This window comes from Mus musculus, chromosome 17 (genome assembly GCF_000001635.26).
Source record: "Mus musculus strain C57BL/6J chromosome 17, GRCm38.p6 C57BL/6J".
Classification (NCBI taxonomy): Eukaryota; Metazoa; Chordata; class Mammalia; order Rodentia; family Muridae; genus Mus; species Mus musculus.
In genome coordinates this window covers 15,366,721-15,378,459 of record NC_000083.6, presented here as the reverse complement: position 1 = coordinate 15,378,459, position 11,739 = coordinate 15,366,721, and the positions used below count along the sequence as shown (strand labels likewise).

General features: G+C 52.2%; 1 protein-coding gene across 3 annotated transcripts; it reads left to right on the top strand.

The window, feature by feature from the left end:
- Positions 1-1,527: 1,527 nt before the first annotated feature.
- Dll1 (delta like canonical Notch ligand 1) lies at positions 1,528-11,106 on the top strand. Of its 3 annotated transcripts, NM_001379042.1 has the most exons (12): positions 1,528-1,789; positions 2,926-3,273; positions 3,501-3,794; positions 4,510-4,570; positions 4,766-5,023; positions 6,794-6,854; positions 7,507-7,637; positions 7,760-7,929; positions 8,037-8,253; positions 9,295-10,093; positions 10,209-10,326; positions 10,425-11,104. In NM_001379042.1, exons 2-12 carry the CDS (start codon positions 3,220-3,222, stop codon positions 10,428-10,430), a joined length of 2,169 nt encoding a protein of 722 aa, NP_001365971.1. In that variant the 5' UTR covers positions 1,528-1,789; positions 2,926-3,219; the 3' UTR covers positions 10,431-11,104. The 3 variants fall into 3 exon arrangements, with proteins under 3 accessions (NP_001365971.1, XP_011244569.1, NP_031891.2); NM_007865.3 differs by lacking the exon at positions 1,528-1,789 and having other exon boundaries at positions 2,637-3,273; positions 10,425-11,106; XM_011246267.2 differs by lacking the exon at positions 1,528-1,789 and having other exon boundaries at positions 2,412-3,273; positions 10,209-11,106.
- The last annotated feature ends 633 nt before the right edge of the window (positions 11,107-11,739 follow it).

Below are 11,739 nucleotides of genomic sequence, written 5' to 3'. Positions count from 1 at the left end.
TTGCGCGTGAAACTTTTCATTTCCAGTTTTCTAAACAGGCATTCAAACAAGCCTGGTTTCCACTTCCATCTTCTAATTAAAAGGTTCCTGATATTTCATTTCTTCTTGTAATCTCGAAGGCACAGAGGAGTCTGCATCTGACCTTGTTTCTTTTCTTCTTTGAATCCCCTCTGCTGTAGGAACCCCCTGTCACCTGAGTCCCACTCCCAAGTCCCAACAGAGAGCAGCTTCAGAGCTCTGAGAAACAGAGTTCTCAGAAAGTAACTTTCCCAGGAAACATTAGCTAGTGAAAAAGGAATCCTAACACTAGGTGGCAAGATTAAGTTAGGATTCAAGCTAGCCCAGCCTTGTGGTGATGTAGCAAATCCCTACACAGTTTACAAAGGACAGGGACTGTTTTTGCCACGGCCATGGGGGTGTGCCTTAGGGGTGTCAGTATCTTTTGAAGCCTCCATTTGTTCTATAATAAACAGGTTTTTTAAAAAGTGGGATCTAACCCTGCCTTTCTCACCTCAGCCTTGAGTATTATACACATGGCTTTTTGGTTAACTCTTTGATTGTCTGTGAGTTGGCGATGACGACGTGAAGTGCAGAAATTCCTGTTGATTCTGAAACTTTGAAAGTGTTTGGGAGACAGGGTAGCAGTAGGCAGGCTGGGTCATCAGAAAAGGAGCTGTAATTTCAGTTGCCAGATGGCCCAACACAGATGATTCTGCCCAGTAACTGCTAGATTCTTGTTAGCAGTGTTTCTCTGGGCATGCGAAGGTTTTCCTCTCTTTCTGTGCATTATATACATCTTGCTCCAGATACTGGCCTAAATGATCAAGCTACTCTGCCAGGACAGGGCTCATTCTCACCAACAGGACAGCAACACCTACAGTGAGGACACCTGTCAGGTACACCCTAGGGGCTGTGCTACAATCAAAGGAACACTAGCTCCAAGAATCACACCTCGGGATTCTAATGAAGCTGCCTAGGTGGTGGGGGTGGAGTAAAGAGGCCCCTCTAAAGATGGGAATATACAGCTCATGGCATGCTCAACACAAAGCTAGGTGCTAAGTCAGAGACTATATCTCCATTTACTTTTCTCTGGAGCTTGTAACCAGGGGAGCCGTTTAGGTAATTCATTGTGATACGTGTGTCCTGGGCCCTCCCAATAAACTCATTTCCCTTAAAAAAAAAAAAAGAAAAAAAAGAAAACAAAAGTTCTAGTGTCTGATGGATGTGTAAAAACCTAATAAGGTGACGGTTGTGTAAAGGTTATGTGTTGGGGGGTGAGGTGGGGGGAGTCTTTCAAACATGTGCCGGACATTGTCGCAGAGGCCGCGGCGTGCGCGGAGGGGAGCTCTTTCTCTCCGCATTGTGCAGAGAGCAGGTGCTGTCTGCATTACCATACAGCTGAGCGCACAAAGAGCCACTGATTCAGCCTCGCACAATAACAGACTGCCTTAATGACAGCCACGCGAACGACACACACCAAACTCACTTTTTACCAAGCAGAGGGAGGCCTGAGGGGAATACCCAGGAGAGTGGGACCGGACACCAGTGAAGGTGGTGTTGGTTGAAAATCTCCCGGGAGAGGGTGTGTACACCGGGAAAGGGGTAAGCTTAGCTTTTGGCTCTGCTGGCTCAGGGAATACACTATCCGGACCCCAATTCCCCATTTCCAGTGATCGTGGACAACACGGAGACAGCAGCGCTCCGGGACACTGCGGTGTCTGGGGGTGTCCGGCCCGGATCGCTAGCCCATCGGCACTCTCCGAGGCTCAATCGCCAGGCTTCACCAGAGGTATAAGCGTGCCTAACCTCCCCAAACTTCCCAAACTGCCGGGGTGCTCTTGCCACCCTTTGCCCACCTCTTCAAGGGTCCCTTTCCTACCGGGCACCCCGCCCCCGCCCCCTCCGGGAGACTCCTCCTTAGAAAGAGGCTGCCAGGGAGGAGGGGCAGCAGCAGGGACGCGGGCCTCTAACCTCTCCCCGGTTCCTCAGTCCCTAGGACTGAACAAACGAGGAGAGCCTAGGCGGCTAGTGTTGGAAACGCCAAGGTCCGGAGGCCGCGTCCTGCGAGCGAGTCTAGCGGTGACCGCGAGTGGGAGGCTCAGGCCGCCCAGCGTGCCTAGGGTCTTCGGGCCTGTGGCGGTGGGGCGGTGGGCGACGCGGCCTCAGCTCCAGCTCCGGGAGCAGAGCGGTTCGTCTCCGGGAACGTTTTGCAGGAATGTAAATGAGCGGGTTTTGCGCTGGGGGAGGGAGGCGAAGGGGCGAGGGCGGAGGCAGAGAGGACTAGGGGGCGGGGAGGTGGGGGGCGGGGAGGAGGGTTGCACATTTTACAGCTCACTGACCATTTGGCGATCCATTGAGAGGAGGGTTTGGAAAAGTGGCTCCTTTGTGACAGCTCTCGCCAGATTGGGGGGCTGCTCATTTGCATCTCATTAGTTATGCGAGCGGCCGGCAGGATTTAAGGGTGGCAGGCGCCAGCCCGGGCCAGATCCTCCGGCGTGCACCCGCGGTTACCCTGTCTGACCAGGGCAGGTCACGGGAGAGCACCGGTGCGGCACGGAGCCTCCCACGCTTCGGCCTCCGGTCCTCGGTGTGTGTTCTCGCATGGCATTGGCTGAATTCTTGAGGAAGACGCGAGGCTTGGCGATAGTGCAAGAGATACCGGTCTAGAACACTCTGGGAGCGGCAGCGGCTGCCGAGTGACGCCGGGCCGGGAAACCAGGGCGCGCGCCGCAGTCCTTGCCACCACCGTTCCCACCGCGCCCCTCGGGGCCCCGGATTATCGCCTCACCGGTGGGATTTCCAGACCGCCGCTTCCTAATAGGCCTGCGAAGGAAGCCACTGCAAGCTCTCTTGGGAATTAAGCTGAACATCTGGGCTCTCTTCCCTCTGTGTCTTATCTCCTTTCTCCTCTTTCCCTCCGCGAAGAAGCTTAAGACAAAACCAGAAAGCAGGAGACACTCACCTCTCCGTGGACTGAAAGCCAGACGAAGAGGAAACCGAAAGTTGTCCTTTCTCAGTGCCTCGTAGAGCTCTTGCCGGGGACCTAGCTGAAGGCACCGCACCCTCCTGAAGCGACCTGGCCCTGATAGCACACCTGGAGCCGAGAGACGCCTTTCCGCCAGTACTCCTCGGGTCATATAGACTTTCCTGGCATCCCTGGGTCTTTGAAGAAGAAAGAAAAGAGGATACTCTAGGAGAGCAAGGGCGTCCAGCGGTACCATGGGCCGTCGGAGCGCGCTAGCCCTTGCCGTGGTCTCTGCCCTGCTGTGCCAGGTAGGGGGCCGGGCGGGGCTGCTGCGCGGTGGAGGGAGGGGAGTCGGACCAGCCGATCAGCTGTCCATCCCCAAGTGACTCCGGCAGCGACGACCCCGAGAGCTGCCCGGCAGCGGGCAGCTCCGGATGGGCGCTGAGGTGCGCTCGGCCTCTGCGTCCTAGCAAGGGCCCGCGCGCCCCCGGGTCCCTCCGCCGCCGGCGCGACCTCACGCCCCTTCCCCGCGCAGGTCTGGAGCTCCGGCGTATTTGAGCTGAAGCTGCAGGAGTTCGTCAACAAGAAGGGGCTGCTGGGGAACCGCAACTGCTGCCGCGGGGGCTCTGGCCCGCCTTGCGCCTGCAGGACCTTCTTTCGCGTATGCCTCAAGCACTACCAGGCCAGCGTGTCACCGGAGCCACCCTGCACCTACGGCAGTGCTGTCACGCCAGTGCTGGGTGTCGACTCCTTCAGCCTGCCTGATGGCGCAGGCATCGACCCCGCCTTCAGCAACCCCATCCGATTCCCCTTCGGCTTCACCTGGCCAGTGAGTGGGCACCTGCGCGCACTCGGCTGGGTCTGGAGGGGTAGGGGTGGCTGGTTGGTGGTTGGCAGTGGGAAGAAGGCAAGGGCCACTGATAAGGGTTGGGGAATCCCACAAAGACACGCCTGAGGTCTTGACTTCTTACTGGGAACTGACTGGCAGTTGAGGAGGGGGTGTGGAACCCCAGAGGCTTTTGCAAGCCCTGGGCATTTCTCACACACCTCCTACTTACCTGAAAGGTCGAATGCTTCCCTCCCCTACCCCCAAAGTTGGGAGAGTTCTTGTCCCCTAGCTCTTAGGCCTTGGTTGGGTTGCTACCAGTGCTGGGGCTGCTCTCCATCCTCGAGGTTCCACCCCCAGAAAACAAATGACAGCTGCCCTCTCCTCTTCCTGCACCCCACCTTGCTCCATCAAGTACTCTCCCCCCTTTTTAAAATACAATTTCCTGTATTAACATGTTTTTAAAAAACCAAACCCACACACGGTGTGTGTGTGGGGGGGGACACTCTTTAAAATTCTTCTAATTAAGGAAAGTGATAGGAGTTGACCTTCATTGGCACAACACAGAGATCTGAGAGCCTCTGTACTTGGTTCTCTTTAATGCCTCTCCTCCTCCTCCAGCTCCTCCTCCTCCCACTCCTAGTCTCCCAACTCCTCCTCCTCCCCTTCCTCCTCCTCCACACTTCCGGTTATCAAGCATCTTCTCCCCTTTCCCTAGGGTACCTTCTCTCTGATCATTGAAGCCCTCCATACAGACTCTCCCGATGACCTCGCAACAGGTAAGACTCCAAGCCCCTAAACTATGCATTCTCCCCATTGATACACAGTTTACCCACTCAGCCCAGGCCTCTTACCTTCACTCTGCACCTGGAGTTCAGAGAAGAAGGGTCCTTGGCTTGACAGCATCCATACCACTCTCTCGGTTCCTAGCGTCTAGGTGTTATCATTACCAACCTGAGCATCTTCTCTCTCAGAAAACCCAGAAAGACTCATCAGCCGCCTGACCACACAGAGGCACCTCACTGTGGGAGAAGAATGGTCTCAGGACCTTCACAGTAGCGGCCGCACAGACCTCCGGTACTCTTACCGGTTTGTGTGTGACGAGCACTACTACGGAGAAGGTTGCTCTGTGTTCTGCCGACCTCGGGATGACGCCTTTGGCCACTTCACCTGCGGGGACAGAGGGGAGAAGATGTGCGACCCTGGCTGGAAAGGCCAGTACTGCACTGACCGTGAGTCCTCTGGAGAATGACCCCTAAGGGTCCATTTATGGGGAAAGACACGAGGCTTTGCAACAGGAGATGGTAGAGATGGCTCAGTGGGGAAACTGAGGCCTAAAGAGCAGTGTTTTGCTAAGGCCGTTGGCAGTTAGGCTGGATTCTGGCATTTTAACAAGGGAGACCTTGTGTCCACTGTAGGAAGCTGCTTTTCTTCACAGGGAGGAGTTCAGAGACAAGGCCAGGGGTCAGGAAGTAAGGCTGTGCTCTCCCTAGGGCCTTTGTATTAGAAAGGGAAGAGAGGAAGGAAGGGAGGGACAGAGCGGGGATGTGGAGGGCTCATTTTCCAACAGTTCTCCTTGCTGCAACAATGTCCCATTGGAAAGCCCTCCCTTTCCTCCACAGAGTTAGGGTGCCTGACCTGCCTACAGAAATCTGTTTCCAAAGATTCCCTGGGGTGTACTCTGTGTGCCCTGTCCTTCAGGGAATCCTTCAATCCTTGGGATTGTGGAATGCTAGCAGGTGTGCTGAGGCAGAGTGCAGGGCTACATGGCTGAAGGGCACCTTGTCTTGTCTAAATGAAGAAAGGCAGTAGCTGATGTCCTATAATCTTCTTGCAAACCAGGGTACCAGGGCCACAGGGAGGACTTCTGCTCTGGTTCTGGTCTGTTTGTACCTCAGGGGGCCTCTCTCCAGCAATCTGAGGCCTCATCTGCCCAATCTGTAGGAATGGCATTTCCTTCCAACGTCAGGGCCTGGTGAACTTTTGTTCTTCTGCCCTGCAGCAGTTGAACATTGGACTCTGTGAGGCCCAGAACCTCTGTTCGTGCCTGGGGGAGGATATCGAGTCACTTTCTAGCTTTAGTTTTTGCCTGAGGATGATGGGTCCACACTTCAGTGAGAGCCTGGACATATTGTTGCCTAGTTTCCCATATCCTTTGAGCGCCCCCCCTCCCGTCTTGGCCAAGAATTTGGCTGTTTTCTTAAGAACTGGAGTTGCTGATCATTAATGAGTTTCATAACTGGGGAAGTGAGCCAGCTCAAAGCCTCAGCCTGTGGCCACCCCTGCCCCCCTACCCCTTTGGGCGCCTCTGACCTCCCACAGTAGCTTTCCTCTCTCAGGGCCAATAGTTCTGGGGTGGCTAGAAATCTAAACTTTTCTTATTCAAACACTGGGGTCTCTCCCCGCCCCTACTTACACGTGCCATAGATTAGATCTCTCTGAGGATAGGCGGTGGGGACACTGCCTGCTCCCATTGGTAGAAGGCTACGTGCGCACACGCGCTTGTGTGAGCGCATACACACATGGCTAGGGCCGGGGTGGGGTGGGGGTGGGGGGGCAGCATTGTTGTGCTGGGGCAGCTGCGGGAGGGAAGACACAATGGAGCAGCTGTCCTGCCCTGCACGCTGCACACCAGCTGTCCACTCTTATCTGCACACACACTTTCTGGGATATGAAGAGGTGGGGCTTTGTGCATAGAATTGGGAAGTGGGGGAGGAGGAGGGAGAAGACTTCTGACCCTCTTTTAGAAGAAAAAGGGACAGGGGTAGGAGTAGGGGCTTCTGAGAGCCCTTTTGTCCTAGACGCACTATGTTAAGAAGAATTCTCATTCCTTGCCTGAATGAAGTCCAAAGCCACCAGCCAGGGTGGGCTAGGCTCTGTGACCTGAGATCCACTCAGCCTGGACCTACAGAGTAGGTCCTGCTAATTTTCCTCAGTTCCACCTGGTGATACTGGGGAGTCTCTGGGCTGGAGCTCCAACCTATGTTTTTATTTGTTTGCAGCAATCTGTCTGCCAGGGTGTGATGACCAACATGGATACTGTGACAAACCAGGGGAGTGCAAGTAAGTTTGCAAAGTTATTTTTTGTCTCTTCTTCTTCTTCTTCTTCTTCTTCTTCTTCTTCTTCTTCTTCTTCTTCTTCTTCTTCTTCTTCTTCTTCTTCTTCTTCTTTTTTTCCTGTGAGACTTTCTACGTTGCTCAGGAGCTTTTCTATGTAATATGGCCTGGTCTTGAACTCATAATAGTTCTCAGGCTCCCTAAAGTCACCATGCCTGGCTCACCTTTTCTTCTTCATATATATATATATATATATATATATTTCACATATAGGCTGTAAAACACTCCAGGGAGTTAGTTGAGTAGGAGCTATTACTCTACTGAAGGCCTGAAAATGTACGAGCATAGGTTTTCATTAACTCAAGCTTGTACATAATGGAAATATACAGGCTTCAGTTAAAAAGCTTGTATGGAAAATGAGATTCCACATCCATAATCCTTGTGCATGTGAAAGGCAAGCAGGGTACCCTGTGCCCTTCATCTGAGACTCTGGGAGGGAATGGCTCGGGGCAGGGGTAGGGGAGTTAAAGCTTTTAAATGGCCTGATGTCCTGCTACTTAAGGACAGGTAGCTTATGGGTGCTGCAGGATAATTTTGGTGTGCTAGAATACCATTATGAATCTAGAAGGTGACATGGTTGTGTTTTGCTTCTTCCAAGGTGCAGAGTTGGCTGGCAGGGCCGCTACTGCGATGAGTGCATCCGATACCCAGGTTGTCTCCATGGCACCTGCCAGCAACCCTGGCAGTGTAACTGCCAGGAAGGCTGGGGGGGCCTTTTCTGCAACCAAGGTAAGGCCCTCCTCTAAGATTGCCAGGTCTCCTCAAAGCAGCCCAATGCCCACTGGAAACATAGATCCTTCCTGTATTTGACCTTGGGCTTCCTGTCCCCTTTCCTGTCTCCACCCGGGCAGACCTGAACTACTGTACTCACCATAAGCCGTGCAGGAATGGAGCCACCTGCACCAACACGGGCCAGGGGAGCTACACATGTTCCTGCCGACCTGGGTATACAGGTGCCAACTGTGAGCTGGAAGTAGATGAGTGTGCTCCTAGCCCCTGCAAGAACGGAGCGAGCTGCACGGTGAGTCGGGGGCACTGCGCTGTGCTGACTGAAGATCCTCGGTTTTAAATAAAATGTGTGGGTTCATGGAACAGCGTAAGAAAGCCGCGTGTGGTCTCCTTGCGCAGGACCTTGAGGACAGCTTCTCTTGCACCTGCCCTCCCGGCTTCTATGGCAAGGTCTGTGAGCTGAGCGCCATGACCTGTGCAGATGGCCCTTGCTTCAATGGAGGACGATGTTCAGATAACCCTGACGGAGGCTACACCTGCCATTGCCCCTTGGGCTTCTCTGGCTTCAACTGTGAGAAGAAGATGGATCTCTGCGGCTCTTCCCCTTGTTCTAACGGTGAGGGGCAATGGGGAAATGTCTGGAGGACTGGCTCCAAAAGCAGGTGCACTTATTAGGGAACACATTGCTCTGTGAGTCACCTTGAGTTTGTGGATCCCCAAGTCAATTCCGTGAGGATTCAGGAGGAAGGAAGACAAAAAGGGGGGGGGTGTTGGTGTCATACTCATAATGCAAGGAATGACCTGGTCAGCAGCCCACAGCTTGCTCGGGGCCAGTAGTGTTTTGGCGCATGTCACTCCTATCCATGGCTCTGCAAGCTCTGCTTAAACACAGGAAGCACAGCCACGGTGTTTTGGGAAGGAAGTCTAGCTCCAGGTGATAATTTGGGTACCACGTATGAAGAGGCACGCTTTGTATACCAGGAGCTTCTTGCTAGTGAGAGAGAGGTACCTAAAACAGACTTAGAAGGGAGGCTGAGCCAATAGATGCTTTCCCGTCTTTCCCTCCTTTCCCCCCTCCTTCTTCTCTCGCCTTCTGTATTCTGGTCGGTCTTCCCTCTTTTCCGGTGGTTTTCAGTTCTGACTTTTCACCAACAGCCAGTGAGCATGACATTCTCTTGAATTCTTAATTTCTCCACCTGTAACCTAGATCTAACAGTGTATTATGCCCTGTCTGGTGGTTGGGAGGTGAATGTAGTGAACAAGGAAAATGCTTTATATAGTGCTGTCAACACACTGATCTAGAGCCTGTAATCTGTAAACTCCAGGGACTGGGACAGGACCGTCAAGTTCCAGGCCACCCTGGCAAATCTAGCAAGACCTTGTTTGAGGCAGAAATGGGGGGACCATTGGTGATGCAGAGAGTTTGCCTAATGTATGGGGGGAGCTCTTACTGTTTCTATTGTGTAGGTCTCTACCTGGAGTTCTCTCCCCATAACCTTGGATTTGAGATTTTAGGCTATGTAGTACAAGACTAAACTGTCACTGTACCTGTGGTGTGTGTGTAAATTATGGACTTACATGTGCTATGTTTGCTCTGTCTGTTTGGTGAACAAACTTCTGTGTGCCCAAATATGACTGTGCTTGCTCTGGGTTCTAGGTGCCAAGTGTGTGGACCTCGGCAACTCTTACCTGTGCCGGTGCCAGGCTGGCTTCTCCGGGAGGTACTGCGAGGACAATGTGGATGACTGTGCCTCCTCCCCGTGTGCAAATGGGGGCACCTGCCGGGACAGTGTGAACGACTTCTCCTGTACCTGCCCACCTGGCTACACGGGCAAGAACTGCAGCGCCCCTGTCAGCAGGTGTGAGCATGCACCCTGCCATAATGGGGCCACCTGCCACCAGAGGGGCCAGCGCTACATGTGTGAGTGCGCCCAGGGCTATGGCGGCCCCAACTGCCAGTTTCTGCTCCCTGAGCCACCACCAGGGCCCATGGTGGTGGACCTCAGTGAGAGGCATATGGAGAGCCAGGGCGGGCCCTTCCCCTGGGTGGCCGTGTGTGCCGGGGTGGTGCTTGTCCTCCTGCTGCTGCTGGGCTGTGCTGCTGTGGTGGTCTGCGTCCGGCTGAAGCTACAGAAACACCAGCCTCCACCTGAACCCTGTGGGGGAGAGACAGAAACCATGAACAACCTAGCCAATTGCCAGCGCGAGAAGGACGTTTCTGTTAGCATCATTGGGGCTACCCAGATCAAGAACACCAACAAGAAGGCGGACTTTCACGGGGACCATGGAGCCGAGAAGAGCAGCTTTAAGGTCCGATACCCCACTGTGGACTATAACCTCGTTCGAGACCTCAAGGGAGATGAAGCCACGGTCAGGGATACACACAGCAAACGTGACACCAAGTGCCAGTCACAGAGCTCTGCAGGAGAAGAGAAGATCGCCCCAACACTTAGGGGGTATGTGCCCTGAGCTGGGCAAGGAGGGCAGGGAGACCGGTCCATGTTCTGGGTATATCCGCGTTCAACCACTTTCCTGTGTGTTTACTGTGGTTCTCTCTAATTTTCCTTTCAGTGGGGAGATTCCTGACAGAAAAAGGCCAGAGTCTGTCTACTCTACTTCAAAGGACACCAAGTACCAGTCGGTGTATGTTCTGTCTGCAGAAAAGGATGAGTGTGTTATAGCGACTGAGGTCAGTGTGCGGCCCTCTTGTCGTGGACGGGAGTGATGTGGAGAGGGTCCATTTCTGCCTGCAGTTAACTTCCTGTCCTGTCTCCTGGGCCCTTCTAGGTGTAAGATGGAAGCGATGTGGCAAAATTCCCATTTCTCTTAAATAAAATTCCAAGGATATAGCCCCGATGAATGCTGCTGAGAGAGGAAGGGAGAGGAAACCCAGGGACTGCTGCTGAGAACCAGGTTCAGGCGAAGCTGGTTCTCTCAGAGTTAGCAGAGGCGCCCGACACTGCCAGCCTAGGCTTTGGCTGCCGCTGGACTGCCTGCTGGTTGTTCCCATTGCACTATGGACAGTTGCTTTGAAGAGTATATATTTAAATGGACGAGTGACTTGATTCATATAGGAAGCACGCACTGCCCACACGTCTATCTTGGATTACTATGAGCCAGTCTTTCCTTGAACTAGAAACACAACTGCCTTTATTGTCCTTTTTGATACTGAGATGTGTTTTTTTTTTTCCTAGACGGGAAAAAGAAAACGTGTGTTATTTTTTTGGGATTTGTAAAAATATTTTTCATGATATCTGTAAAGCTTGAGTATTTTGTGACGTTCATTTTTTTATAATTTAAATTTTGGTAAATATGTACAAAGGCACTTCGGGTCTATGTGACTATATTTTTTTGTATATAAATGTATTTATGGAATATTGTGCAAATGTTATTTGAGTTTTTTACTGTTTTGTTAATGAAGAAATTCATTTTAAAAATATTTTTCCAAAATAAATATAATGAACTACAACCTCAGGTGTGACTTTTTAGTCATCGCTCCTCCACGCATCCATTTCATAAGACTACGAGAAGAGAGGCCACATCGATGTCTTCATGAAGGCCTTTCCTGGTTTCCGTGGAGCATGGACAGCATTTCTTCTGCCTCCTCTGGAATTCCTGATTGGCCATAGCAGGTTGTCTCCATTAGAGTGACACTTGCTCTTTCAATGCTGCAATTTGTATGGTAATGAGATATTTCGGAGACCTTGTGACTTCTCCTAAACTTTATATATATATTTTTAAGACTTTACCAGGTTCAAATGTAAGTCACTTTTCTGCAAAGGTGGTCCATCTTAGAACAATGCTCATTCAATTCCTTGTGTGTTTACTTCTGGTTCATTCAAAAAGCTAGTTGCCTGCGAATTCAAGCACAGTCATGCACAGAAATAGTGGTGAGTGCATTCTTTATTGAGCACCTGTTATATGCCAGGTCCCCCTTATCTCCACCTAGAAGGCTCTTTATTATTCCGACCTGACAGGAGAGAAAAATGGAGTTAGTGGGTGAAGTCACTGCCACTGGATTCATAAGTAGCTGTATCAACATTAAGATCTGGGAATATGATCTGGGAATATAAGACTCCTTTGTGTGACTGGGGGCTTCCAA